At 37.9% G+C, this 26,373-nt stretch overlaps 1 protein-coding gene across 16 annotated transcripts in view; it reads right to left on the bottom strand.

The window, feature by feature from the left end:
• The window catches only part of PTPN4 (protein tyrosine phosphatase non-receptor type 4), a 272,678-nt gene that overhangs the window by 119,648 nt on the left and 126,657 nt on the right, over positions 1–26,373 (bottom strand). For 10 of the 16 annotated variants that reach the window (XR_014078556.1, XM_081575953.1, XM_081575955.1 and 7 more), the window contains one exon: positions 5,969–6,076. The exons of the other annotated variants lie outside the window; for them this stretch is intronic. Coding sequence is in view for 9 of the 10 variants with exons in the window: in XM_081575953.1 (XP_081432079.1) it covers positions 5,969–6,076 (108 nt within the window). In the remaining variant the exon portion in view is untranslated. The remainder of the gene's footprint in view (positions 1–5,968; positions 6,077–26,373) is intronic. 16 annotated transcript variants of the gene reach the window in all.

Raw genomic sequence — 26,373 nt, 5'->3', positions numbered from 1 at the left:
CACTATGTAAAAACATAACAATTATTCTTCATCTGTTCACTTGCTGATAGATGCTAAAGTTAATTCAGGAATGAGCTATTATGAATAAAGCTACTATGATCATTTGTGTACAAAGTTTCATAGAACGTGTTTTCATTTCTCCTGGATAAATACCCCAAAGGTAGGATTGCTTGGAGATATGTATTAAACCTATGTTTAAGTTTATAAGAAACTGCCAAACTATACTCTCCAAAGTGGCTGTATCCTTTTAAAGTCCTACCAGCAATTCTTAACAGTGGCTCCACATCCTAGCCAAAACCTGGTACTGTGAGACTCTCATCTTTCAACTATTTCAACGGATGTGCAGTGACATATCATTGTGCTTTTACTTTACAGTTCCCTGATGCACCTGTGCTTAGTATATGTCCTTTATCACAGCAGTAATGTTCCTTTTCCAAGTTTGCTGATAGTTTTCATTATGAATGGATGTTGGATTTTATCCTATGTAAAGTATGCCTTTGGGCTTCCCTTGTAGCTCAGTTGATAAAGAATATGCCTGCAATGCAGGAGACGCGGGTTCAATCCCTGGGCTGGGAAGATCCCCTGGAGAAGGAAATGGCTACTACCCACTACAGTACTCTTGCCTGGAGAATCCTGTGGACAGAGGAGCCTGGCAGGCTGCACAGTTCATGGAGTCGCAACAGTCGGACACAATTTAGCAACTAAACCACCCAATTATGCCTTAATTATACTGTTTTTTTAAAAAAACAAACCCAGCAGCTAAAAGCATACTTAATGGTAAGACACTGAGTACTTTCCTCCTATGACAGAGAACAGGCCAGGCAGTTTGTTCCCATCACCTCTATTCATCAGTATCCTCATAGTCTCAGCTTTCATGTAATAAAGAATGAAAAAATAATGGGCAAAAAAAAAATTAAGACTGGGAAGGAAGAAGTAAAACTGTTGCTATTCACATATGACATGATTTACACAAAATTCTAAGGAATCAATGAAAAAAAAAAAAAAGATACCAGAAGTAATAAGTGAATTTAGGAAGGCCTTAAGATACCAGATTGATACAGAATCAAGTATATATCCTGGTTTCTTTCTTGAATACAGAGTTGGTTCAAAATTTTTAAATAAATGTAATTGACCATATGTTTACATAACAAGCTCTGTAGAAAATTCTAGGTAATTTACAAAAAGTGACTAGAATTAGTAAGTGAGTTTAGGAAGGTTGCACAATAAGAAATAAACCATTTCAATAAGTAATTGGTAACTGAAAAAGAAAAATCAACAATACCATTTGGATGGTTCTTCTATCTACTTGCTAAAGACAGAATTTGAGATATCAAACTCTGAATTTACTCTTTCCCTCATGAACCCTTCTGACTTTATATCCTAAATATCTTGAGCACTTACCCATCCATTATCACAGCCAATCTAATAACTTCATTAGTGCAACAATCTCCCAACTGTCTCTAGTTCTCAGTTTTACTTGCCACTGGCTATACTGCAACCAGAGTGATATGTCTAAAATACAAGTTTCATGATGCTTGTGTAAATAAATCCTTAGGCCAGTACAACCTTACCTCACATCAAAAGCACTTAATGATCTATTGTACTACTCATATCTTATCTTTGACCCATCTTCTCTTCTGGCTCTATAGTCCAGCCATAGGTGTTAAGATTTTTTTCAGTTCCTCAAATGCAACAATCCTCTCTCTTCACTGTGGAACTTTGTATATGCTACTGATTCTCTCTGAAATACTTCTCTGCACCCCAGATCCCTCTGCTATTCCCCCCGCAAATGAAACCAGGAGAGAAGAAAAACAAAGATCTACCATTTGCCAGACTACTGAAGAGGCTTATACAAAAGGTAATAAGAGCTGAATTGAGGTACACAGTAGAAACAGATGGAACGTGAGAGAAATACTGTAAGAACATGACAGAAAATAAAAGCAAGCATTTCAGCAATCATGTTGTACTAAAACATGGCGTGTCGAAATAAGTCATCCTCAGTGTGACTGCTATATTTCCTCAAACTGGATAAAATAATTCAAGAATACTGAATTATGGTAAAATTAACTCAAATAGTAGACTAAATTATTTTCTATGAATCATTTCTTACTTAATTAACAGCCCACTGGGTTAGAGCAATGGTCTTCAAAATGTGGTCCCTAGAACTAGCAGCATTAGCATTATAGGGGAATTTGTTTGAAGTGTGAATTACTGAGCTCCACCCCAGACTTTTTGAATCAGAAATCCTAAGCATAGGGTCCAGAAATCCTGAACTGTAAAAAGCCTTCAGGTGTTTCTGATATAGATTCAAATTTCAAAGTCACAAGGTTAGGGGATATGGAAATAGTAGTAAACCAGTAAAATATCATAACCATAACAAAACTATCACCAGAACGATGAAACTGCAGAAAGAATAAGTTAAGAATAATCAATTTAGTCCACTCTTTGTCTCACTGAAAGGCACTATAATTCACTCTGAGGGGAAAAAAAAAGTAAATATATTACCCTTGATGCACACAAGTAATATAACCTCAAGGCTCTGATGAAATCATGCTGATAAAGGCCACCAAGGTACAACACCATTAAGTGCGTATGAAATTAAAGAAATCATGGATAATGAATTATAGCTATTTACTCATTATTTTGCCCTCTCATTAAATACATATTTACTGAACAAAATTATTATATAAGACATTATGCTAACAGCTAAAGCTGTGATAAATAGGTTTTAAATGAAAGCAGAAGAAATTTAAAAATTCAAAGCTTTTCTTTCAGTAATTTTGTTTTCTGCACTGGAACTCGTTGCCAGGGAAGATTCTAAAGCAAAGGATAGTCAATTATGATTCTGTATTTCCACATATAAGTCTACAATCAAATGCTAAGCGCTTTTTTAGTTTATCAATTAAATTGATATCAGTAGCTATGTGCCTAAGGCAATATTAATTCTGATCCCCTAAAGTGAATATATAGTGTGTATATGTGTGTGTGTATATATATATATGTAACATACATTTACACACATACATGTATAAATAACATATATAAGCTTTAAGATGAAAAAACTGTTAACTAATAAGAATTGACAACAATTCATTTTTTAGGAATATCACCAAATTCCTTTTGATCCTTTTACCCTGCTGGTAATTTTAAGGCATGATCAACCCCTCTCCTCAGTATGTTCATTTTTATAAGTCCGTGTAGCTATATCATTATCTCTTGGGAAGCAATACTTTTCAGTAGAGAAATAGAGGCTTTGGATTCAGATAAATATGACTTCAAATCCTTTCTCAGCTACTAAATTATCTATGTAATTAAACGAGTTTTGTAAGCCTCAGTTTTCCATCTTCAGGAAAATTTTAATAACAGTTTCATAAGATTATTGTGAGAATTTGGTTTACTAACAAGTCCACAATAGATGTTTCATGAATGTTATGCCCTTACTCCTTCTCACTTTAAAAATAGCATTTTTCTCCTTCAGTCCGTTAATTATCCTTGATACACTTCATACTGACAATCAGAAATGGGACAACAATGAGATTTGTGCTCTAAAGGCTCCTCTGCAGACATGTTTTCCCATCACACTGATTCTTCTGAGTATTTAAATACTGATGTTGTGGTGCTGTGAAGAGACCTGCAGGGGGAGTTGGAGAGTCAAGTCTAATTTTATCAACACCAGCATGTGGCTTGCACTTTTGGGCTTCCCTGGTGGCTCAGACAATAAAGAATCTGCCTGAAATGTAAGAGACCCAGGTTCAATTCCTGCGTGGGGAAGATCCACTGGAAAAGGAAATGGCAACCCACTCCAGTAATCTGACTGAAGAATCCCATGGAGAGAGGAACCTGGTGGGCTACAGTCCGTGGGCTCACAAAGAGTCAGACACGACTGAACAACTAAAGTTCTTTTTCAGCTTGGGCTTTATCTCTTTTATGTCCTTGGATTGGGGTATTTCTCATGAAAATTAAAGGTGGTAGACAAAATAATTTGTTCTCTTCTTTGAAACTGTATGATTCTAAGCTGGGGGGGTAGGGGGGAGTAGTAGAATTCTTTTGGATCATCAGCAACTGGCCCCTGGGAATGTATCTTATTTCAGAAGGAATGCTCAAGATAGAAAAGTAAAACAAACTAGGAAAAAGTGTGTATGTTATTGCTTAGCTGTGTCTGACTCTTTGCGACCCCATGGACTGTAGCCCACCAGGCTCCTCTGTCCATGGAATTCTCCAGGCAAGAATATTGGAGTGGGTTGCCATTCCCTTCTCCAGGGGATCTTCCCAATCCAGGGATCGAAACTGAGTCTCCTGCACTGCAGGGCAGATTCTTTACAACTGAGCCACCAAGAAAATGTAGGAGACAGCAAAAAGACCAACCTAGCTCAAAATATCTCTGCTTCCTCACATTCATCCTGCAGTAATTGTTTTAGAGTAGAAATGTCTTCTTGTGTATAAATTTATGTGACAGAATTTTAACTTCCTCTAAGACATGTGGTCTCACACACAAATCCTTCTGGAACACTTTCTTAGTGACTATGGTGGTAAGTATTGATGGTTGATCTCTTTCTCCTCTGTTTTCTAATCACTTCTTCAATCTATCTAAAGACAGGCTCATATTTACAAAGTCTGACCTGTGAGTATCAGCAAGATCAAGTAAGAATTATCTATTTTTTTAAATCTCAGTGTTGCACATTGTAATAGATACCTTTCAGGTATTTGCCTGGTTAACAATTTATCTTTCAGTGAAAGGTGGCATTACTGTCATTTCTCCTCACTTCTATTATCACATGCATTTATTTATTAAGAAATAACATTGTTTCTTTCAGGCCCTTGGAGCAGCCCAAGTCATCTGCTGAAGTCAAGAAAGTATGAGAAAAGTTTGTTTTTATTTCAGTTCAGTACAAAAGGATTTATTTCCACCGAGATTAACTGGATCTTGCTTTATTTCATCCACATTATCTTCATAGTTTTTCACACAAAATCAGTAAGCAAAGCCAAGAAAAAGTAGTATTTAACATTTCATATTTACTTCCCACTAACCATTCATTCAGACACCCAGGACCTAACCATGAGAGCAAATGAAAACAAGAGATAGAAAGAAACTCTACTTTTCTCACAAGGGTTATTCATATTTTCCAGTCCTTCTATTAATAAGGACTTACAAACTGATTTCTAAAGCACTGATTCAGAGAACCATTTCTTCAGCCACTCCAGTATACAAAACATTTGCTTCAAAACAGTCATTCTCCTTTACTAATCAAAAGGATATCATATTCTTTTGTGAAAAAACCCCACTGTGTAACCATATAAATTTACAAAGAATTCACGATTTCTGTTATTCATCACATGATATCTTCTATTTCTATCATGTGATCTTTCTAATAAAAAGAATCATAACTGCACTTACTAAGGAATTAGTTAACAATCTAAGGAACTTAATGCCCAAGAATTGTAGACCTTTGAAACTTTACCTCTGTCATTTGGAAGTATCTCCCGTGAATCTTTGTACTTGGAAAATTTACAGTTAACAAATGAAGAATTTTGGTCAGAAATATCTTGCCATGAATGCCACAAAAAACTAATTTCCTCTTAATACAGCCTGATTTATGAAAGACTCAAGATACATTAATATTTCAAGTATTTACTTCAAAATTTTAATGTTAACATTATAACTTTTATGCCCAATATTTCTCTCAAAGAAGTGTGAATTAGGTTTGCCATTCAGTTGTCTAAGACATATAGAGAAAGAAACAGGCATTTGATCAGGAGACTGACTTATGATCATGAAAGCCTAAAGGAAATAACCTAACAGATTAAAACATCAAGAAACTGAGGTTCAGGGCTAAAGAATTACCTCTAATCATTCAAATTAAAATATTTTTAAAAACTCACTAAATCAGTGAACAATGTAAATCAGAAAGGACTTAGTATGAAGACAGAAAAATTGGAATGACAATGAAAGTCAACAGCTTAAACTTACTGGGTTATCTGTGGAATCGTCAGTCAACTGCAAACCAAAATAGTCACGCTCAGTCAAATCAAGATGTTTGAAGACTATATCCAACAGAATTTGCCCCTGATCATGTTTCTGGAAGAAAAACACAAAGGAAATCAAACTCACAGGCTATATACTTACAGATTGTTAAAACTCTTGGACTTTTCTCTCATATTAAGCCTGCAACTGTTTTCATGCCAATGACTTGGTTGAGCATAAGGACTCCACACCTTACATGATAGTCAAAAAAGGCTGACTCTGGGCAAATTGGTTCAAAGAGTATATAATAAAAATGAAGATATAAGGAGAACTTTGTAAATGTCTTCTGCTTTCAGGTTATTCAGTTCAGTTGCTCAGTCATGTCCAACTCTTTGCGACCCCATGGACTGCAGCATACCAGGCTTCCCTGTCAATCACCAACCCCCGTAGCATACTCAAACTCATGTCCATTGCGTTAGTGATGCCATCGAATGATCTCATCCGCTGTTGTCCCCTTCTCCTCCTGCCTTCAATCTTTCCCAGCATCAGGGTCTTTTCCAATGAGTCAGTTCTTCGCATTAGGTGGCCAAAGTACTGGAGCTTCAGCTCCAGCATCAGTCCTTCCAATGAACACCCAGGACTGATTTCCCTTAAGATTGATTGGTTGGATCTCCCTGCAGTTAAAGGGACTCTCAAGAGTCTTCTCCAACACCACAGTTCAAAAGCATCAACTCTTCGGTGCTCAGCTTTCTTTATAGTCCAGCTCTCATAGCCATGCATGACTACTGGGAAACCTAACTTTGACTATACGGACCTTTGTTGGCAAAGTAATGTCTCGCTTTTTAATATGCTACCTAGGTTGGTCATAGTTTGTCTTTCAAGAAGCAAGCGTCTTTTAATTTCATGGCTGCAATCGCCATCTGCAGTGATTTTGGAGCCCAAAAAAATAAAGTCAGCAACTGTTTCCACTGTTTCCCCATCTATTTGTCATGAAGTGACAGGATCGGATGCCATGCTCTTAGTTTTCTGAATGTTGACCTTTAAGCCAACTTTTTCACTCTCCTCTTCGACTTTCATCAAGAGGCTCTTCAGTTCTTCTTCGGCTCCTGCCAAAAGGGTGGTGTCATCTGCGTATCTGGGGTTATTGATATTTCTCCCAGCAATCTTGATTCCAGCGTGTGCTTCATCCAGCCTGGCATTTTGCATGATGTACTCTGCATAGAAGTTAAATAAGCGGGGTGACAATATACAGCCTTGACGTACTCCTTTCCCAATATGGAACCAGTCTGTTGTTCCATGTCCAGTTCTAACTGTTGCTTCTTGACCTGTTACTACATAAACTCCTGTATATAATCCAAGTCTTACCGTCCTATTCTTACCTTTAAATTATGACAGGAAAGTGACATATTTGACTAAATACAACTTAAAATTTGTGTGTGTAAAATAAGTAATGTCACAAAAAGGGAAATAACAGAGAAACTATTTGTAGCAAACTGATAATATTCCAATTATACAAATATACAGGAAATTTAGAAAAATATCTCGTTTTTAACCTCACACCAATTTTATCATGTAGGCGTTACTACTGTTGTAGTAATATAATTAATAGTAATTTCAACTTTCCAAAGTCCCATAGCTACTAAGCTGAGGAACAAACAGAATGATAACTCTCTAAAGAAAAGTGTAACTAATCAATAAAGAGAAACTACTCACATGTTCAGCAATAAAAGAATCAAAGTGGAAAACCATAATGACACATTATGAGCAAAAGGTAAAGTGAAACTCACTCAGTCGTGTCCAACTCTTTGTGACTCCATGAACTATACAGTCCATGGAATTCTCCAGGCCAGAATATTGGAGTGGGTAGCCCTTTCCTTTCTCCAGGGGATTTTTCCAACCCAGGGATCCTGCCCAGGTCTCCCACAATCAACCAAAAAGTAAAATAAAAGGAGCAAGGTAAAAGTCACTTCATGCTGTTAACCGTGTAGACAGGTGTATCTGTCTGGAAAGCACTTTGGAAACATTAGCAGAAGCAACAGCAGATGAGAAGTGTCATCAAGCGCCAGGTTTCTCTCCAACTCTCTAATCTGCATTCCTGATGTTGGCTGCATTAATAGGCTGTTAGTAAGATGGCCAGAGAAATTTAAAAATTAAAACCCACAGGTAACAATGTTCAAAAGGAGATTCTTCCTTGTAAAGAGCTTCCCTTCCTGTTTCAGGGCCTCATATAGTTTCATCAATGGTAGGAAGCATGTGCTTCAAACAGTGCTTCACAATGAAGGTCCCCATCTAAATAACCTGTGAACATTTTCCGCACTGATGCAACTCAGGTCCTCCACCCCTCTACCATGCTCTTAAAACTGGTCCAGGATGGAGAAGGGAGCATACAGTTCAGTTCAGTCGTATCCTACTCTTTGTCACGCCAAGGACTGCAGCATGCCAGTCCATCACCAACTCCTGGAGCTTGTTCAAACTCATGTCTGTTGAGTCAGTGATGCCATCCAACCATCTCATCCTCTGTCATCCCCTTCTCTTCCTGCCTTCAATCTTTCCCAGCATCAGGGTCTTTTCAAATGAGTCAGCTCTTCGCATCAGGTGGCCAAAGTATTAGGGTTTCAGCATCAGTCCTTCCAATGAATATTCAGGATTGATTTCCTTTAGGATGGACTGGTTGGATCTCCTTGCAGTCCAAGGGACGTTCAAGAGTTTTCTCCAACATCACAGTTCAAAAGCATCAATTCTTCTATGCTCAGCGTTCTTTATGGTACAACTCTCAGATCCATACATGATTCCCAGAAAAGCCATACCTTTGACTAGATGAAACTTTGTCACCAGAGTAATGTCTCTCCTTTTTAATATGATGTCTAATTTGGTCATAGTTTTTCTTCCAAGGAGCAAGAGTCTTTTAATTTCATGTCTGCAGTGATTTTAGAGCCCAAGAAAATAAAGTCTCTCACGGTTTCAACTGTTACCCCATCTATTTGTCATGAAGTGATGGGACTGGATGCCATGATCTTTGTTTTTTGAATGTTGGGTTTTAAGCCAACTTTTTCACTCTCCTCTATCACTTACAAGAGACTGTTAGTTCCTCTTCGCTGTCTGCCATAAGGGTGGTGTCATCTGCATATCTGAGGTTACTTATATTTCTCCCTGCAATCTTGATTCCAGTTTGTGCTTCATCCAGTCCGGCATTTCACAAGATGTACTCTGCATGTAAGTTAAAAAAGCAGGATGACAAAACACAGCCTTGACTTACTTCTTTCCCAATTTGGAAGCAGTTCATTGTTCCATGTCTGGTTCTAACTGTTGCTTCTTGACCTGCATACATATTTCTCAGAAGGCAGGTAAGGTGGTCAGGTATTCCCAGCTCTTGAAGAATTTTCCACAGCTTGTTGTGATCCACACACTCAAAGGTTTTAGCATAGTCAATGCTGCTGCTGCTGCTAAGTCGCTTCAGTCGTGTCCAACTCTGTGCAACCCCACAGACAGCAGCCCACCAGGCTCTCTCATCCCTGGGATTCTCCAGCCAAGAACACTGGAGTGGGTTGCCATTTCCTTCTCCAATGCATGAAAGTGAAAAGTGAAAGTGAAGTCGCTCAGTCATGTCCGACTCTTTGCGACCCCATGGACTGCAGCCTACCAGGCTCTTCTGTCCATGGGATTTTCTAGACAAGAGTACTGGAGTTGGGTATAATCAATGAAGCAGATGTTTTTCTGGCATTCTCCTGCTTTTTCAATGATCCAATGGATGTTGGCAATTTGATCTCTGGTTCCTCTGCCTTTTCTAAATCCAGCTTGAACATGTAGAAGTTTCCAGTTCATGTACTATTAAAGCGTGGCTTGGAGAATTTTGAGCATTACTTTGCTAGCATGTGAGATGAGTGCACTTGTGCAGTAGTCTGAACATTCTTTGGCATTGCCTTTCTTTAGGATTGGAATGAAAACTGACATTTTCCAGTCCTGTGGTCACTGCTCGGTTTTCCAAAGTTGCTTGCAAACTGACTGCAGCACTTGCATAAAATCATCTTTTAGGATTTGAAATAGTTCAATTGGAATTCTATCACCTCCAGTAGCTTTGTTCATAGTGATGTTTCCTAAGGCCCACTTGACTTCGCATTCCAGGATGTCTGGCTCTAGGTGAGTGATCACACCATTGTGATTATCTGGGTAGTGAAGATCTTTTTTGTATAGGTCTTCTGTGTATTCTTGCCATCTCTTCTTAATATCTTCTACTTCTGTTAGGTCCATACCGTTTCTGTCCTTTATTGTGCACATCTTTGCATGAAATGTTTCCTTGGTATCTCTAATTTTCTTGAAGAGATCTCTAGTGTTCCCCATTCTATTTTCCTTTACTTCTCTGCATTGATCACTTAGGAAGGCTTTCTAATCTCTCCTTGCTATTCTTCAAAACTCTGCATTCAGATAGATATATCTTTCCTATTCTCCTTTGCCTTTCACTTCTCTTCTTTTCCCAGCTATTTGTAAGGCCTCCTCAGACAAACATTTGGCTTTTTTGCATTTCTTCTTCTTGGGGATGATTTTGATCATGCCTCCTGTACAATGTCACGAACCTCCATCCATAGTTCTTCAGTCTGTCTATCAGATCTAATACCTTGAATCTATTGGTCACTTCCACTGTATAATCACAAGGGATTTGATTTAGGTCATACCTGAATGGCCTAGTGGTTTTCCCTATTTTCTTCAATTAAAGCCTGAATTTCGCAACAAGGAGTTCATGATCTGAGCCATAGTCAGTTCCTTGTCTTGTTTTTGCTGACTGTATAGTGCTTCTCCATCTTTGGCTGCAAAGAATATAATCAATCTGATTTAGGTATTGACCATCTGGTGATGTCCATTTGCAGAGTCATGTCTTGTGTTGTTAGAAGAGGGCGCTTGCTATGGCCAGTGCATTCTCTTGGCAAAACTCTGTTAGCCTTTCCCCTGCTTCATTTTGTACTCCAAAGCCAAACTTGCCTGTTACTCCAGGTATCTCTTGACTTCCTACTTTTGCATTGCAGTCCTCTATGATGAAGAAGACACCTTTTTTGGTGTTAGCTTTAGAAGGTCTTGTAGGTCTTCATGGAACCATTCAACTTCCACTTCTACAGCATTAGTGGTTGGGGCATAGACTTGGATTACTATGATACTGAATGGTTTGCCTTGGAAACAAAGAGAGATCATTCTGTCGTTTTTGAGACTGCATCCAAGTACTGCATTTTGGACTCTTTTGTTAACTATGATGGCTACTCCATTTCTTCTAAGGGATTCTGGCCCACAGGAGTAGATACAATAGTCATCTGAATTACATTCACCCATTCTGGTCCATTTTAGTTCACTGATTCCTAAAATGTCAATGTTCACTCTTGCAATCTCCTGTTTCACCACTTCTAATTTACCTTGATTCAGGGACCTAACATTCCAGGTTCCTATACAATATTGTTCTTTACAGCATCAGACTTTACTTCCATCACCAATCACATCCACAACTGGGTATTGGTTTTGCTTTGGCTCAGCCTCGTCATTCTTTCTGGGGCTATTTCTCCACTCTTCTCCAGTAGCATATTCCGCACCTACCGACCTGGGGAGTTCATTTTTCAGTGTCATATCTTTTTGCCTTTTCCTACTCTTCATGGGGTTCTTAAGTCAAGAATATCAAAGTGGTTTGCCATTCCCTTCTCCAGTGGACTATGTTTTGTCAGAACTCTTCACCATGACCCATCCATTTCAGGTGACCCTACACACCATGGCTTATAGTTTCATTGAAGTAGACAAGGTTGTGATCCAAGTAAACAGTTTGGTTAGTTTTCTGTAATTGTGGTTAGTCTTTAAGACTTAATTGAACATTATTGTTTTTAAAAAGCTAATAAGGTGAGTCTAATGCGCTTGTCTAGGAAAAGATAGAGTAGATGCATTTTTCCCTATATGGCCACTTGAGTAAAATCAACAAACTACAACACAAGGAAGATAAAAATTTTTTTAACTCTGAAAGAAAAGAAGTAGCAAGCAGCAGGGCTAGGGAACTCCTTGTGTTTTCTTTCTGTTTCTTTTTACTGAGGTAACATTCACACAATACGAAAGTAACCATTTATAAGTATGCACTTTTGGGAATTCCCTGGTGGTTCTGTTTTTGAAAATCTGCCTGATCAGGCAGGGGACACAGGTTTGATTTCTGTTCCGCAAAGCTTCCAAATGCCATGGGACAACTAAGCCTACCCACGATAACTACTGAGCCCGCAGGCTCTAGAGCCTCTGCTGTGCAATTAGAAAAGCGACCACAATAACAAGCCTGTGCACCTCAACGAAGAGTAGCCTCTGCTCACCACAACTAGAGAAAGCCTGCATGCAGCAACAAATACCCAGTGCAGCCAAAGATAAACAAACAAGTAAATAAATAAAAGTGTGCAATTTGTTGCATTACTATATTCACAGTATTGTACAACCATCATTTTGACCTAGTCTCAAAACATTTCTATCAACACCGAAAGAATACCATATCCATTTAACAGTATCTCTTATCCTAGCCCTGGCAACCATTCATCTGCTTTCTGTCTCTATGGATTTACTTATTGTGAATATTTCATGTAAATGGAACTGAACAATATGTGACCTTTTTTATCTGGTTCCTTTCACTAAGCACTGTTTTCAAGGTACCATGCTGTACTACATAATCACATTTAAATCCTTCTTATGGTTAAATAATACCCCATTATATGGATACATAACAGTTTGTCTATCAGTCAATGGACATTTCGGTTGTTTCTGCCTCTGGGTACTGGCATTATATTATGTATAAGTATCTACAGTGGCAGATTCTATTTTGGGGGGGCTCCAAAATCACTGCAATGGTGACTGCAGCCATGAAATTAAAAGATGCTTACTCCTTGGAAGGAAAGTTATGACCAACCTAGACAGCATATTAAAAAGCAGAGACATTACTTTGCCAACAAACGTCCATCTAGTCAAGGCTATGGTTTTTCCAGTAGTCATGTATGGGTGTGAGAGTTGGACTATAAAGAAAGCTGAGCGCAAAAGAATTGATGCTTTTGAACTGTGGTGTTGGAGAAGACTCTTGAGAGTCCCTTGGACTGCAAGGAGATCCAACCAGTCCATCCTAAAGGAACAGTCCTGAATATTCACTGGAAGGACTGATATTGAAGCTGAAACTCCAATACTTTGGCCACCTGATGCAAAGAACTGACTCACTGGAAAAGACCCTGATGCTGGGAAAGATTGAGGGCAGGAGGAGAAGGGGACGACAGAGGATGAGATGGTTGGAAGGCATCACCGACTCAATGGATATGAGTTTGAGTCAACTTCAGGAGTTGGTAATGGACAGGGAGGCCTGGCATGCTGCAGTGCATGGGGTCACAAAGAGTCAGACACAACTGAGCAACTGAACTGAACTGAACATGTATCTGAGTGTCTACTTCCAACTCTTCTGGGTTCACAGGCAGAAGTGGAATCAATGGGTCATATGGAAGTTCTGTTTGCCTTTTTCCGGAACCACCAACTGCTTTTTCACAGCAGCCAAACCATTTTACACTCCTACCAGCAATGCCCGAGGGCTCCAATTGCTCCTCAGCCTTGCCAACATTTTTTCTATTCTTTTGATTAAAGCCATCCTACTGGTTATGAAGTGGTACTTCACTGTGGTTTTGATTTGATTTGCATTTTTATAGTAACTAATAATGTTGAGCATTTTTTTTTCATGTGCTTGCTGGACATTTGTATATCTTTGGAGAAAGGTCTAATCAAGTCCTTTGCCCATTTTAAAAATTGGATTGATAATCTTTCTGTTGTTGAGTTCTTTTTATATTCTAGAAGCTAGACCCTTATCAGATATATAATTTGTGAATATTTTATTCCTTCTTATAGGTGTTTTTCCACTTTCTTGATCATATACTTGTACACACAAAATTTTTAAACTTTTGTGAAATCCAATTTATTCATTTTTTTAATGCTTGTGCTTTCAGTGTCGTGTCATATGTAAGTATTTATTGCTAAATACAAGGTCATAAAGAATTATCTATATATTTTCTTCTTAAAGTTTTAAATCTTACATGTAGTTCCTTTAGCCTTTTTGAGCTTATTGTTGATTATGGTAGGCATATACCTAGGAAAGGATGAAACTTCACTTTTTGCATGTGGATATCCAACTGTCCAAGCATCATTTGTTGAAGAAACTATTCTTTCCTCATTGAATACTCCTGATAACTTTGTTGAAAATCTGCTGACCACAGATACATAAGTTTATTTCTAGACTCTCAAGTTTTGTTTTTACCTCCCACATACCAAAGACTTGGTACTAGAGAATCTTACAACCCAGAAATACCAGTAGGCTGGATGGAAAGAGGCCAAGTAAACCTGTTTTCTCCAGCAAATGACCAAGAAAAGGATACCTAAAGCAGGACAGAAATCTTACTGCTAATGTGGACTCAAATCCTGCCAAACCCAATGGAAAACAAAGCACCTTTCTCCAACAGTACCATGGAAATCAAGTAAGGAGCCTGGAGTTCTACCTACCTACTGGTACTGATGCATCAAGTGGGAAGCCTGGTCTTCTACTCTTTCCCAATCAACAGCAAGCTACAATACATAGTTTCTCCCCAGGCGTGATATCAGCTAAAGCTGAGGTCACAATCTAAACCTCTGACTAGTGGTAACAGGCAGTGCTCAGACTTCCCCATGGGGGTGGTGACAGCAGGCGCTAAGAGGGAAGCCTGGACTTCTACTTCCACCTTCACCCAGCTGCAGTAGGTAGCATCTGCCAAACAAAAACAAACAGGACGATCTGGGAGGGGAGGTTGCTAGAAAAAGAGAAAGTTAAATTCTTAAATAAAAATTAAAATAAGGAACCATATGTAAAACTGATCAAAATTAAAAAGAGCAAAGGTTTAAAACTCATAGCATGGAATACATGTATAATTTTGAGTAACGTCTCTAGATAAAACACACACACACACAAACTACACCAAAACAGTAATGCAAAGGATTTGGAAACTAGATTTTCATTAGAACCACAACCGAAAAAAGCAGGCCAGGACCTGGTTACTACCAGGTTAACTCTCTGCTACAAAGAAGATTAAATATAATCCACAATCTCATAATATATTGCCCCAAATGTCCAGGATACTAACTAAACTCAGTAATCATAACCAGGAAAATTGCAACAAAATGAGAAAAAAAATCAACAGATGCCAACACTGACATGACTCAGATGTTGGAATTATCTAACAAGTGTTCTGTAGTAGCTATCATAAAAATGTTGCAATGAGCCGTTACAATGTTGTTTAAAAAATAGAACATTTCCACAAAGAAACATAAGATATAAAAGAACCACATGGAAATGACAAAACTAAAGAATACAGTAATAAAATGAAAACTGACTGGATGTGCTCAATAGAAGAAGGAAGATGAGAAAGAAAATAATCAATGAATTTCAAGACAAATTGATTAAAAATTACTTAATCTAAACAACACAGAGAAGATAGACTTAAAAAAAAAAAAGACCACACCCTCAGAGACCTATGGGACAAGAAGAAAAGATATAACAGTCATGGCACTAGAGTACTTACAAGAGAAAGAGCTTCAGGATGATAAAATATTTGAGAAGAAATTCACTAAAATTTTCACAAATTTGGCAAAAAGTAAAAACATGGATCTAAGAATCCCAGTGAGGGTTTCCCTGGTGGTTCATTGGTAAAGAATCCGCCTGCCAATGAAGGAGACACAGTTTCAATCCCTGTTTCAGGAAGATCCCACATGCCGTGGAGCAGCTAAGCACAGGCACCGCAAATAATGAGCCTGTGCTCTAGAGCCCAGGAGCCACAACTACTGAGCAAATGTGCCACAGCTACTGAATCCTGTGAGCCCTAGAGCCTGTGCTCTGCAGCTAGAGAAGCCACCACAATGAGAAGCCTGCTCACTGCAACTAGAGAGTAGTCCCTGCTCACCACATCTCAGGAAAAGCCCCGTGCAGCAGTGAAGACCTGGCACAGCCAAATAAATAAAATTATATACATAAAAAGAATACAAGTGAACTTCAATCAAATTGAGTCCAAACAAATCTACCCAAGACACATCATGATCAAACTACTGAAAACAAAATGAAGAGTAAAAATCTTTAAGGCAGTAAGAATTTACCTATACGGAATGACAGCTCAATTAGAATAGGTTTATCATCTGCAACTGTAAGACCAGAAAAAATGGCACCATGCTCTAGGTACTGAAAGAGAAGAACTATCAACCCAGAATTCGTTATTAAGAGAAAATATTGCACAGCAAAGAAGAGTAACTGAAGAAAGTAGGGGAAATCCCTAGGCCATTCAGGTGTGACCTAAATCAAATACCTTAGGATTATACAGTGAAGGTGAATTAACTCAAGGGATTAGATCTGGTAGACAGAATACCTGAAGAACTATGGACAGAAGTTTGCAACGCTGTACAGGAGGCAACGACCAAAACCATCCCAAAGGGAAGAAATGCAACAAGGCAGAGTGGTTGTCTTAGGAGGCTTTACAAATAACTGAGGAAAGAAGAGAAGTGAAAGGCAGGGGAGAAAGGGAAAGATATAGCCAACTGAATGCAGAGTTCTAGACAATAGCAAGGAGAGAGAAGGCCTTCTTAAATGAACAATGCAAAGATACAGAGGAAAACAACAGAATGGGAAAGACTAGAGATCTCTTCAAGAAAATTGAGGATTATCAAGGAAACATTTCATGCAAGGATGGTCATAAGAAAGGACAGGAACTGTAAGGGTCAAACAGAAGCAGAAGAGATTAAGAAGAGATGGCATAATACACAAAAGAATTATACAAAAAAAATGTCCTAATGATAGGATAACCATGATGGTGTGGCCACTCACCTAGAGTCAGACATCCTGGAGTGTGAAGTCAAGTGGGTCTTAGGAAGCATTAGGACAAACAAAGCTAGTGGAGTTGACAGAATTCCAGCTGAGCTATTTTAAATCCTAAAAGATGATGCTGTTAAAGCGCTGTAACTCAATATGTCAGCAAATCTGGAAAACTCAACAGTAGCTACAGGACTGGAAAGGTCAGTTTTCATTTCAACTGAAAACAAGAGCAATGCCAAAGAATGTTCAAACTACCGTACAGTTGCGCTCATTTCATATCCTAGTACGGTTATGCTCAAAATCCTTCAAGCTCAGGTTCAGCAGTATGTGAACCAAGAACTTCCAGATATACAAAATCGGTATTGAAGCTGGGTTTTCAACAGGCAGAGCAACAGGAGATCAAATTGCCAACATTCACCGGATCATGGAGAAAGCAAGAGAATTTCAGAAAAATATCTACTTTTGTTTCATTGGCTAAAGCCTTTGACTGAGTGGATCACAACAAATTGTGGAAAATTCTTAAAGAGATGGGAACACCAGACCACCTGACCTGCCTCCTGTGAAACCCGTATGCAGGTCAAGAAGCAATAGTTAGAATCGGACATGGAACAACTGACTGGTTCAAAATTGGGAAAGGAGTATGACAAAGCTGTGTATTGTTACCCTGCTTATTTAACTTACTTACAAGAGTACATCATGCAAAAAGGCAGACTGGATGAATCACAAGCTAGAATCAAGACACCCAGGAGCAGTATCAACAACCTCAGATATGTAGATGACACCACTCTAATGGCAGAAAGTGAAGAGGAACTAAAGAGCCTCTTGATGAGGGTGAAATGGGAGAGTAAAAACGCTGACTTGAATCTTAGCATTAAAAAAGCAAAGATCATGGCATCCAGGCCCATCACTCTATGGCAAATAGAAGGGGAAAAAGTAGAACCAGTGACAGATTTTATTTTCTTGGGCTCCAAAGCCATTGCGGATGGTGACTGCACCATGAAAATAAAAGACGCTTGCTCCCTGAAAGAAAAGCTATGACTAACCTAGACAGCGTATTAAAAAGCAGAGAGACCACTTTCCCAGCAAATGTCTGAATAGGCAAAGCTATGGTTTTTCCAGTAGTCATGTACGGATGTGAGAGCTGGACCATAAAGAAGGCTGAGCGCCAAAGAACTGATGCTTTCAAATTGTGGTGCTGGAGAAAACTGAGAGTCCTGTGAACTATAAGGAGATCAAAGCAGTCAATGCTAAAGAAAATTAACCCTGAACATTCACTGGAAGGACTGATGCTGAAGTTGAAGCTCCAATACTTTGGCCACCCGATGTGAAGAGCAGACTCACTGGAAAAGACCCTCATACTGAGAAAGACTGAAGGAAAAAGGAGAAGAGGGCAGCAAGAGGATGAGATGGGTTAGATAGCATCACTGACTCAATGAACATGAATTTAAGCAAACTCCAGGAGATAGTGTAGGAGAGGAGCCTGGTATGTTGCAGTCCATGGGGCTGCAGAGTCGGACAGGACTTAGCAACTGAACAATAAATGAAGGGTAAATAATGACATTCTCAGGAAAAACAAAAAGTTAAAGGAATTTATCATCAATAGAGTACTACTAAAAGAATACCTAAAAGAAGCTCTCTAGCCAGAGAGGAAATAATAACATGAAGAAACGCAGAAAAATAGAACAGAAAAGCAATGACTAGGAGAAACTGAGAAATACATAAAAGCCTACCCTCTTCAGTATTAAATTATGTTTGATGGTTAAAGCAAAACATTTAACTTTATCTGATATGCTCCCAAATGTACAGAAAAAAAAATCAAGACAATTATAAAGGGGGGGAAGGTAAAAGTACACCTAAACATAGATAAGTCTTCTACACTCCACTCAAGGTGGTAAAATGCTATTACCAATATTCTATGATAATTTATATATGTAAAATGTAGTAACAAGAGCAACCACCACCAAAAACAAACACAAAAACCTACCCAGAGATACTCAAAAATACTGAAATAAAAAAAAGAAATTCTTTTGAATGCTCACATAATCCATTAAAAAGGCAGAAAAAAGAAATGAAAAACATAACAAACAGAAAGCAAGTAAAAAATGGTAAACTTAACTCTAACATAATTATACGAAAGTACATGGTCTAAACTCAGCAGTGGCCACAGGACTGGAAAAGGTCAGTTTTCATTCCAATCCCAAAGAAAGGTAATGCCAAAGAATGCTCAAACTACCCCACAATTGCACTCATCTCACATGCTAGTAAAGTAATGCTCAAAATTCTCCAAGTCAGGCTTCAGCAATATGTGAACCGTGAACTTCCAGATGTTCAAGCTGGTTTTAGAAAAGGCAGAGGAACCAGAGATCAAATTGCCAACATTTGCTGGATCATCGAAAAAGCAAGAGAGTTCCAGAAAAACATCTATTTCTGCTTTATCGACTACGCCAAAGCCTTTGACTGTATGGATCACAATAAACTGTGGAAAATTCTGAAAGAGATGGGAATACCAGACCACCTGACCTGCCTCTTGAGAAACCTGTATGCAGGATGGGAAGCAACAGGGAGAACTGCACATGGAACAACAGACTGGTTCCAAATAGGAAAAGGAGTACGTCAAGGCTGTATACTGTCACTCTGCTTATTTAACTTATATGCAGAGTACATCATGAGAAACGCTGGGCTGGAGGAAGCACAAGCTGGAATCAAGATTGCTGGGAGAAATATCAGTAACCTCAGATATGCAGATGACACCACCCTTATGGCAGAAAGTGAAGAAGAACTAAAGAGCCTCTTGATTAAGTCAAAGAGGACAGTAAAAAAGGTGGCTTAAAGCTCAACATTCAGAAAACTACGATCATGGCATCCGGTCCCATCACTTCATGGGAAACAGATGGGGAAACAGTAGAAACAGTGTCAGACTTTATTTTTGGGGGCTCCAAAATCACTGCAGATGGTGATTGCAGCCATGAAATTAAAAGACGCTTACTCCTTGGAAGGAAAGTTATGACCAACCTAGACAGCATATTAAAAAGCAGAGACATTACCTTGTCAACAAAGGTCCATCTAGTCAAGGCTATGGTTTTTACAGTGGTCATGTATGGATGTGAGAGTTGTACTATAAAGAAAGCTGAGCACAGAAGAATTGATGCTTTTGAACTGTGGTGTTACAGAAGACTCTTGAGAGTCCCTTGGACTGCAAGGAGATCCAACCAGTCCATCCTAAAGGAGATCAGTCCTGGGTGTTCATTATGTTGAAGCTGAAACTCCAATATTTTGGCCACCTGATGTGAAGAGCTGACTCATTTGAAAAGACCCTGATGTTGGGAAAGATTGAAGTCAGGAGGAGAAGGGGACGACAGAGGATGAAATGGTTAGATGGCATCACTGACTCAATGGACATGAGTCTGGGTAAACTCCAGGAGTTGGTGATGGACAAGGAGGACTGGCATGCTGTGGTTCATGGGGTCACAAAGAGTCGGACACAACTGAGTGACTGAACTGAACTGAACATGGTCTAAACACACTAATTAAAAGGCAGAGATTTTATATTAGAGTATAGTTGATTTACAATGTTATGTTAATTTCTTATGTATTTATTTAATATTGTTTTCCACTATGTCCTATCACAGGATGTTGAATATAGCTCTTTGTGCTATATGGTAGGACCCTGTTTATCCTAAAAGGCAGAGATTGACAAAGTAGGGAAAAAACCATAATCCAACTACATACTACCTAAAAGAAATTTACTTCAAATATAGTATCAATAATATATATGTAAGCACAGGGATAGAAAGTTTCAAATACTGTTTGTTTTGTTTCTTATCCCTTTGAAAGCAAAGGGATAAGAAAAAGATATGTCTTACAAACATTAATTTTAAAAAGTAGGTTTGAGAGAAAGTAACTTTACCAAGGGGAAAAAGGACATTAAAAAATATTTCTACACAAAAGAATATAGTTGGAAAATTAATGAAACAAAAATTAAAAGAATAGAAGAAAATTAGAAAATACTAAAGGCAAAAGTATAACTAAAGATGTCAACAATTAAGTAATTGCTAGAATTATTAAATAGAAAATTAGCAAAAACATAGAAGAACTCAATGATACATCAACCAACAGGATCTGACTAACATTTAAAGGACACTCTACTCAACAACAGAATACCCATTCTCTTCAAGTGTCTATGGTCATAAAACAAACCTTATCAAACTGAAAACTGGTATCATACAGAGCAAGTTCTATAATCCTAATTAACTGAAAATAGAAAACTGTAACAGAGAGATAAGAAGAAAAATTTAGAAACTAATCACTGGGGGGGGAGGGCGGCGCGGGGGACACAGTTCCAAATAATCTATAGGATAAAGAAGATTCAGGAAAATTAAAAAAAAAACAGGAAAGATCTCACACATCAGTAGTCTAAGCTCCCTCCTAATAAAAACCAGAAAAAGAGCAAAATAAACAGAAGGAAGGGAGCAATACAGCTAAGAGCAGAAATCTATAGGAAAACTGGATAGCTACATGCAAAGGAAGGAAACTGAACCCCTATAAAACACAAAAACTGAACTCCAAATGAACCAAGCCCTAAAATTAATAGCTAGAACTGTAAAAATCTTAGAGAAAAAATATCTTTGTGATCATAGACCAGGGAATGATATTTTAGATATGATACCAAAAGCACATGTGATAAAGGAAAAAAGGATAAATTAGAATTCATCAAAGAGTAAAACTTGTGCTTTGAAGGATACCATCAGGCAAGTGAAAAGACAACTTATGGACTGGGAGAAAATATTTGCAAATGGTGTATCTAATAAGTGACTTGAATCCAGAATAGAAAAAGAATTCTTACAATTCAACAATAAAAGGCAAATAATTACAAAATGGGCAAGGAGTTTGAACAGACATTCTTCCAAAGAGAGCAAATATTATATACAGTTCTACTTTTATGAGATATTTAGAACAGGTAAAATCACAAGATTTGGGGGGCAGGGAAAATAGGGATTTATTGCTTAATATTTACAAAATTTCAGTTTGGAGTGATGAAAAAGTTTTGGAATAGACAGTGATTGTAATGATTGAACAACTGTGTAACTGTAATTAATGCCACTTAACTACATGTAAAAATGGTGAAATTAGTAATAAATTTTATGTTTTGTATGTACATTATAACAGTGAAAAATTAATTTGTGAACACACAAAAATATACCCCCAAACTCACTGAATTATACACTTAAAAAGGATGAACTGTACCTTTTAAATGTGAATTATATCTCAATAAAAATATTAAAAAATACACAGCATAAAAAGCTGAAAGGTCCTATAAGAAGAAACTGATAAATCTTCTTGATTTTAGCAAAGGGGAACCAAATTACTGACAAACTACAGAGTGAGGTTAAGAGCTATAAACCTAAATGACCAATAATTATATAGAAAAATCATACAAATATAAATAACAAAAACACCAAAATGAAGTGGTGATAGTGAACATTCTTGTTTCCAGTTTACAGGCAGAAATTTTCAGTACTTCATTTCTAAGTATGATGTTTGCCTTAGGGTATTTGTAAATACTCTTCAGAAGTTAACAAATTCTTCTCTATTTCCACGGCACTAAGTTTTTGTTTGTTTTTAATACACTGAAGAAAAGATTATATGGTTTTTCTCCTTTATTTTACATCTCACATTCTTTGAACAAACCCAACCTGATATTAACACATTTATATGAGTGTGTGTGTGTGTATTATAGATTTAATTTGCTAATAATCTGTTTGGAAATTTAATAATTCTTGTTCATGAAAAACTGGTCTATAATATTCCTTTTTTGTATAATGATATTATTAGCTGTTAGAACGAAGGTTATGCTGGTATCATAAAATGAGTTATGCATCCTCCTATTCTCTGGAAGAGCTGTGAGAATAATATTATTTTCAAATGTTTGAAAAATTCATCAGTAGAAGAAAAAGTCACAAAGAGATACTACAACACTAGCATCAGAATGACCAAAAAATGTTAAATACCAAGCGTTGATGAGGATGTAGAACAAATGTAAATCTCATAAACTGCTGGTAAAAATGTACATACATATAAGCAATTCAGAAAACTGTTTCATAACACTCGAGTCAGCATTTCTACCCTTAGATATCTGTTCAACAGAACTATACGTGTGCTCAGTTGCTTCAGTTGTATTCAACTCTGTGACCCTATGGAACGTAGCCTGCCAGTCAACTCTCTCCATGGGATTTTTCTGGCAAGAATACTGGAGTGGGTTGCCATGCCCTCCTCCAGGGGATCTTCCCATCCTAGTGACTGAACCCGCATCTCCAGCATTGCAGGCACATTTTTTACTGCTGAGCCACTAGGGAAGTATATATTGATATATACACAAATATACACACGTATAAGACTTGTTTAGAGCTGCAGTACTCATAGTAGCCCCAAACTATAAAGAAACCAAGGGTAAATTTGATAAATTTTGATATACTCATGCAAGGATGTCTCACGATCCATTGCTAATATGGTAAACACACCACAAAAAAATTTTTTTAAGTATATTAGTATATCTCATGCTTCAGTGGCTTGACTAAGCCTAGCTTCAGTTCTCACTTTTGGTTGCAGTTAGATGGCAGCGATTAGAGTCCTTTAAGTTTGACTGGACCTGACACACAAGATGGCTCACTGGTGTGGCTGACAACTGATGTGGACTGCTGGCTCGACAATCAGCTGTGGTTGTTAACCAAAGAACCTATGAACATGGTCTCTCCATATGGGATGGACCTCTTATAGAATGACAGCTAAGAGTCTGAGCTGAACTGTTCCAGAGTGAGTGTCCTAAGAGACCCAACTAGAAGGTGGAAGGAAGACTTCTTACTTTACTAGGCGTCACAAAAACCAGGCAAGATTCAGGAGAGAGGGACTCTGCATGGGTGTCAGTAGCAGGAGGTGTGGAGGGAGCCCACCTTTGGAGACTAGCTACCACAAATGTAATACTATACAGCCATGAAGAAACAAAGAAATGTTTGCATTGAGCCATACATGAAACTGTTAATACTATGACCTATATAAATAACAATTATACAGTTTATTCTAACAATGTTAAAAAGACAACCAAAACTCATCTATGGTGATAGATGAAGTAGAATGGTAACTACTTTAGGCAAGGAATGCATACTAACAAGGAGAAAGTACAGCTCTCCTTCTACTGGAGTGGGTAGCCTATCCTTTCTCCAGCAGATCTTCCCAACCCAGGAATCGAACTGGGGTCGCCTGCATTGCAGGCAGATTCTTAACCAACTGAGCTATCAGGGAAGCCCCTATCCTTCTAAGATATTGGTAATATTCTTCATCTTGAGCCAGTGGTGGTTTCACAAAGTATTATGCTTTGCAATTCTCATCAATCTTATGTTTATCTATTAATTTTTGGCCATGCTGTGTGGCATGTTGCCCAATCACAGGTCTTAGTTCCCCAATCACAGGTAGAACTCACGTCCCCTGCATAGGAAGCACAGAGTCTTAACCACTGGACTGCCAGGGAAGTCCCAATCTTATAGTATTTAAGATTTGATTTCTATTGTATGCATACTATACCTCAAATAAAAAGTTACTTTCGCCCCAAATGCACTATCAAAACCCTCAATGAAATACCAGCTCATACTCATTTAAATTGGTAAAAGTTTTCTGTTTAACCAAGGAAAACTAGCAAGTAAATGGCCCAATGGAAACTCTCATTCATTGATGATGCACACAAAACTTGCGATTTTACTCTTTGCATATTAGAAACTCCATACTTCAAAATTAATACTGGGAACATTCGACTTTCCCATTTTGCCTTATTTTAAAGCTGAACTCAAATCGGTTTTTTCACAGGAAGAAGACAGATTTGCACATTGATCTGTCTTAATTTAGCCATTTTTATTCATAGAGCATGATTAATATACAAATATACAATGCAAACTATCAACTTAGGAAGAAAATATTTGTGTATGGGGGTGCGAAGGGGATACAACTAAATGTTTTAACTCTTTCAACTTTCAAAAGTAAAAACTAACTGGCAGAAAACTGTAACTAACAGAAGATTCTTTTAAAAATTAATTTTTCACCAAAAAATATTTATTGAGCACTAACTTTATAGAGTATAGTTTCTCAACCAATCTTGGCACTGTTGACAATTTTTGTCAGATAAATCTCCATGCAGGGAGTAAGGGTATGGGGAGACTGTCCTGTGTATTTTAGGATTTTAAACAGCATTCCTGGTTTCTACCCACTAGATGCCAGTAGCTTGCATGGACTTTAACAAGCAGGAATGTTATGACATTGCCAACTCAGTCTTATCTGAATATCCCTGCTGTAGAGGTGCATATACAGTTCTATTTATGGGCACAAAACCTCTTGCTAGAGATTACCCTTGTAAAATATAGATTACCTTCTCATTCAGTTTTAGAAAAACACTAAACAGAAAACCTGCTCAGAAAACCCTACTCTATGAGTGATAGCAATGAGAAGTATAATACAGCTGGGATTTAACATGTATTTTGATTCTGTCCCATTGAGTATATACAATGAACAAACAGGAAAATGTGCTCTATAAATAATGGCTAATAATAGAATGTTAATAAGGCCACAGCAGTCTCTATTCCTCCCAACTGTTTCTCTGCAAGGCCAGAGACTACATGCATCTGTACCATCTTGTGTTCACATTTAAAATACAGACTCTTGAGCCCCAATGGATCTATGAAATTGAGGTGTGGGGGCAGCAATGTGATCTTTCAGTAAGTCTTCTTTAAGATCTCACCATTAAATTCTTACAAAATATAAAAATGTAAGAAAAACAGCACAAGAGACTATTTATTTCCAATCTTTCATGATTACACATTTTTTTGGCTGTGCTGGGTCTTCCTTGAGGTGCGTGAGCTTCTCTTTGTTGTGAAGCATGGGCACTAGAGCTCAGTAGTTGTGGTGCGTGGGCTGAGTTACCCAGTGGTATGTGGGATCTTAGTTTTCTGCTCAGGGATCAAACCCACATCCCCAGGATCGGAAGGTAGATTCTTAATCACTGAACCACCAGGGACGTTCCCATGACCACATTGGTAATACGTTTTAAATTTGTGTCACTGATCAAAAATTTAAATGTACAAAGAAGCAATAGAAAACTGTTCAATTGATAGCAGATGGTATGAAAAATAAAACACTAGTGTGAACAAAGTCCAGGATTCTAGCCTTAGTTCTGTCACTTAATGGCATGTATTTATGGGCAAGGCACAAGACCCCTGGGTTTGAATTCTCTAATTTTAAAAAAGAAAAAATTGCTGTACCACATTAATATTGATATAAAGAACCAAATACAGATGTGAAAGCTCTGAGGAAATAGCACAGCACCTACATGAGAGATTAGTATCACTGGACAGATATGAATACAAAGGTAAAATTGAGAGACAGATGCCAATACAATTATCCAATGCACTACTAACTAGGATACATTTTAAAAAAAACCTGTTTCTGCAGAAACATATCCAAAATACTATAGGAAGGGTTGTGAGTAACTGCCAAAGATAAACTTACTTTAATATACTGT

The sequence above is a fragment of the Giraffa tippelskirchi genome, chromosome 3, assembly GCF_054371585.1.
Source record: "Giraffa tippelskirchi isolate mGirTip1 chromosome 3, T2T-mGirTip1v1.2.pri, whole genome shotgun sequence".
Lineage (NCBI taxonomy): Eukaryota > Metazoa > Chordata > Mammalia > Artiodactyla > Giraffidae > Giraffa > Giraffa tippelskirchi.
This window is presented reverse-complemented; position numbering and strand designations above follow the sequence as displayed.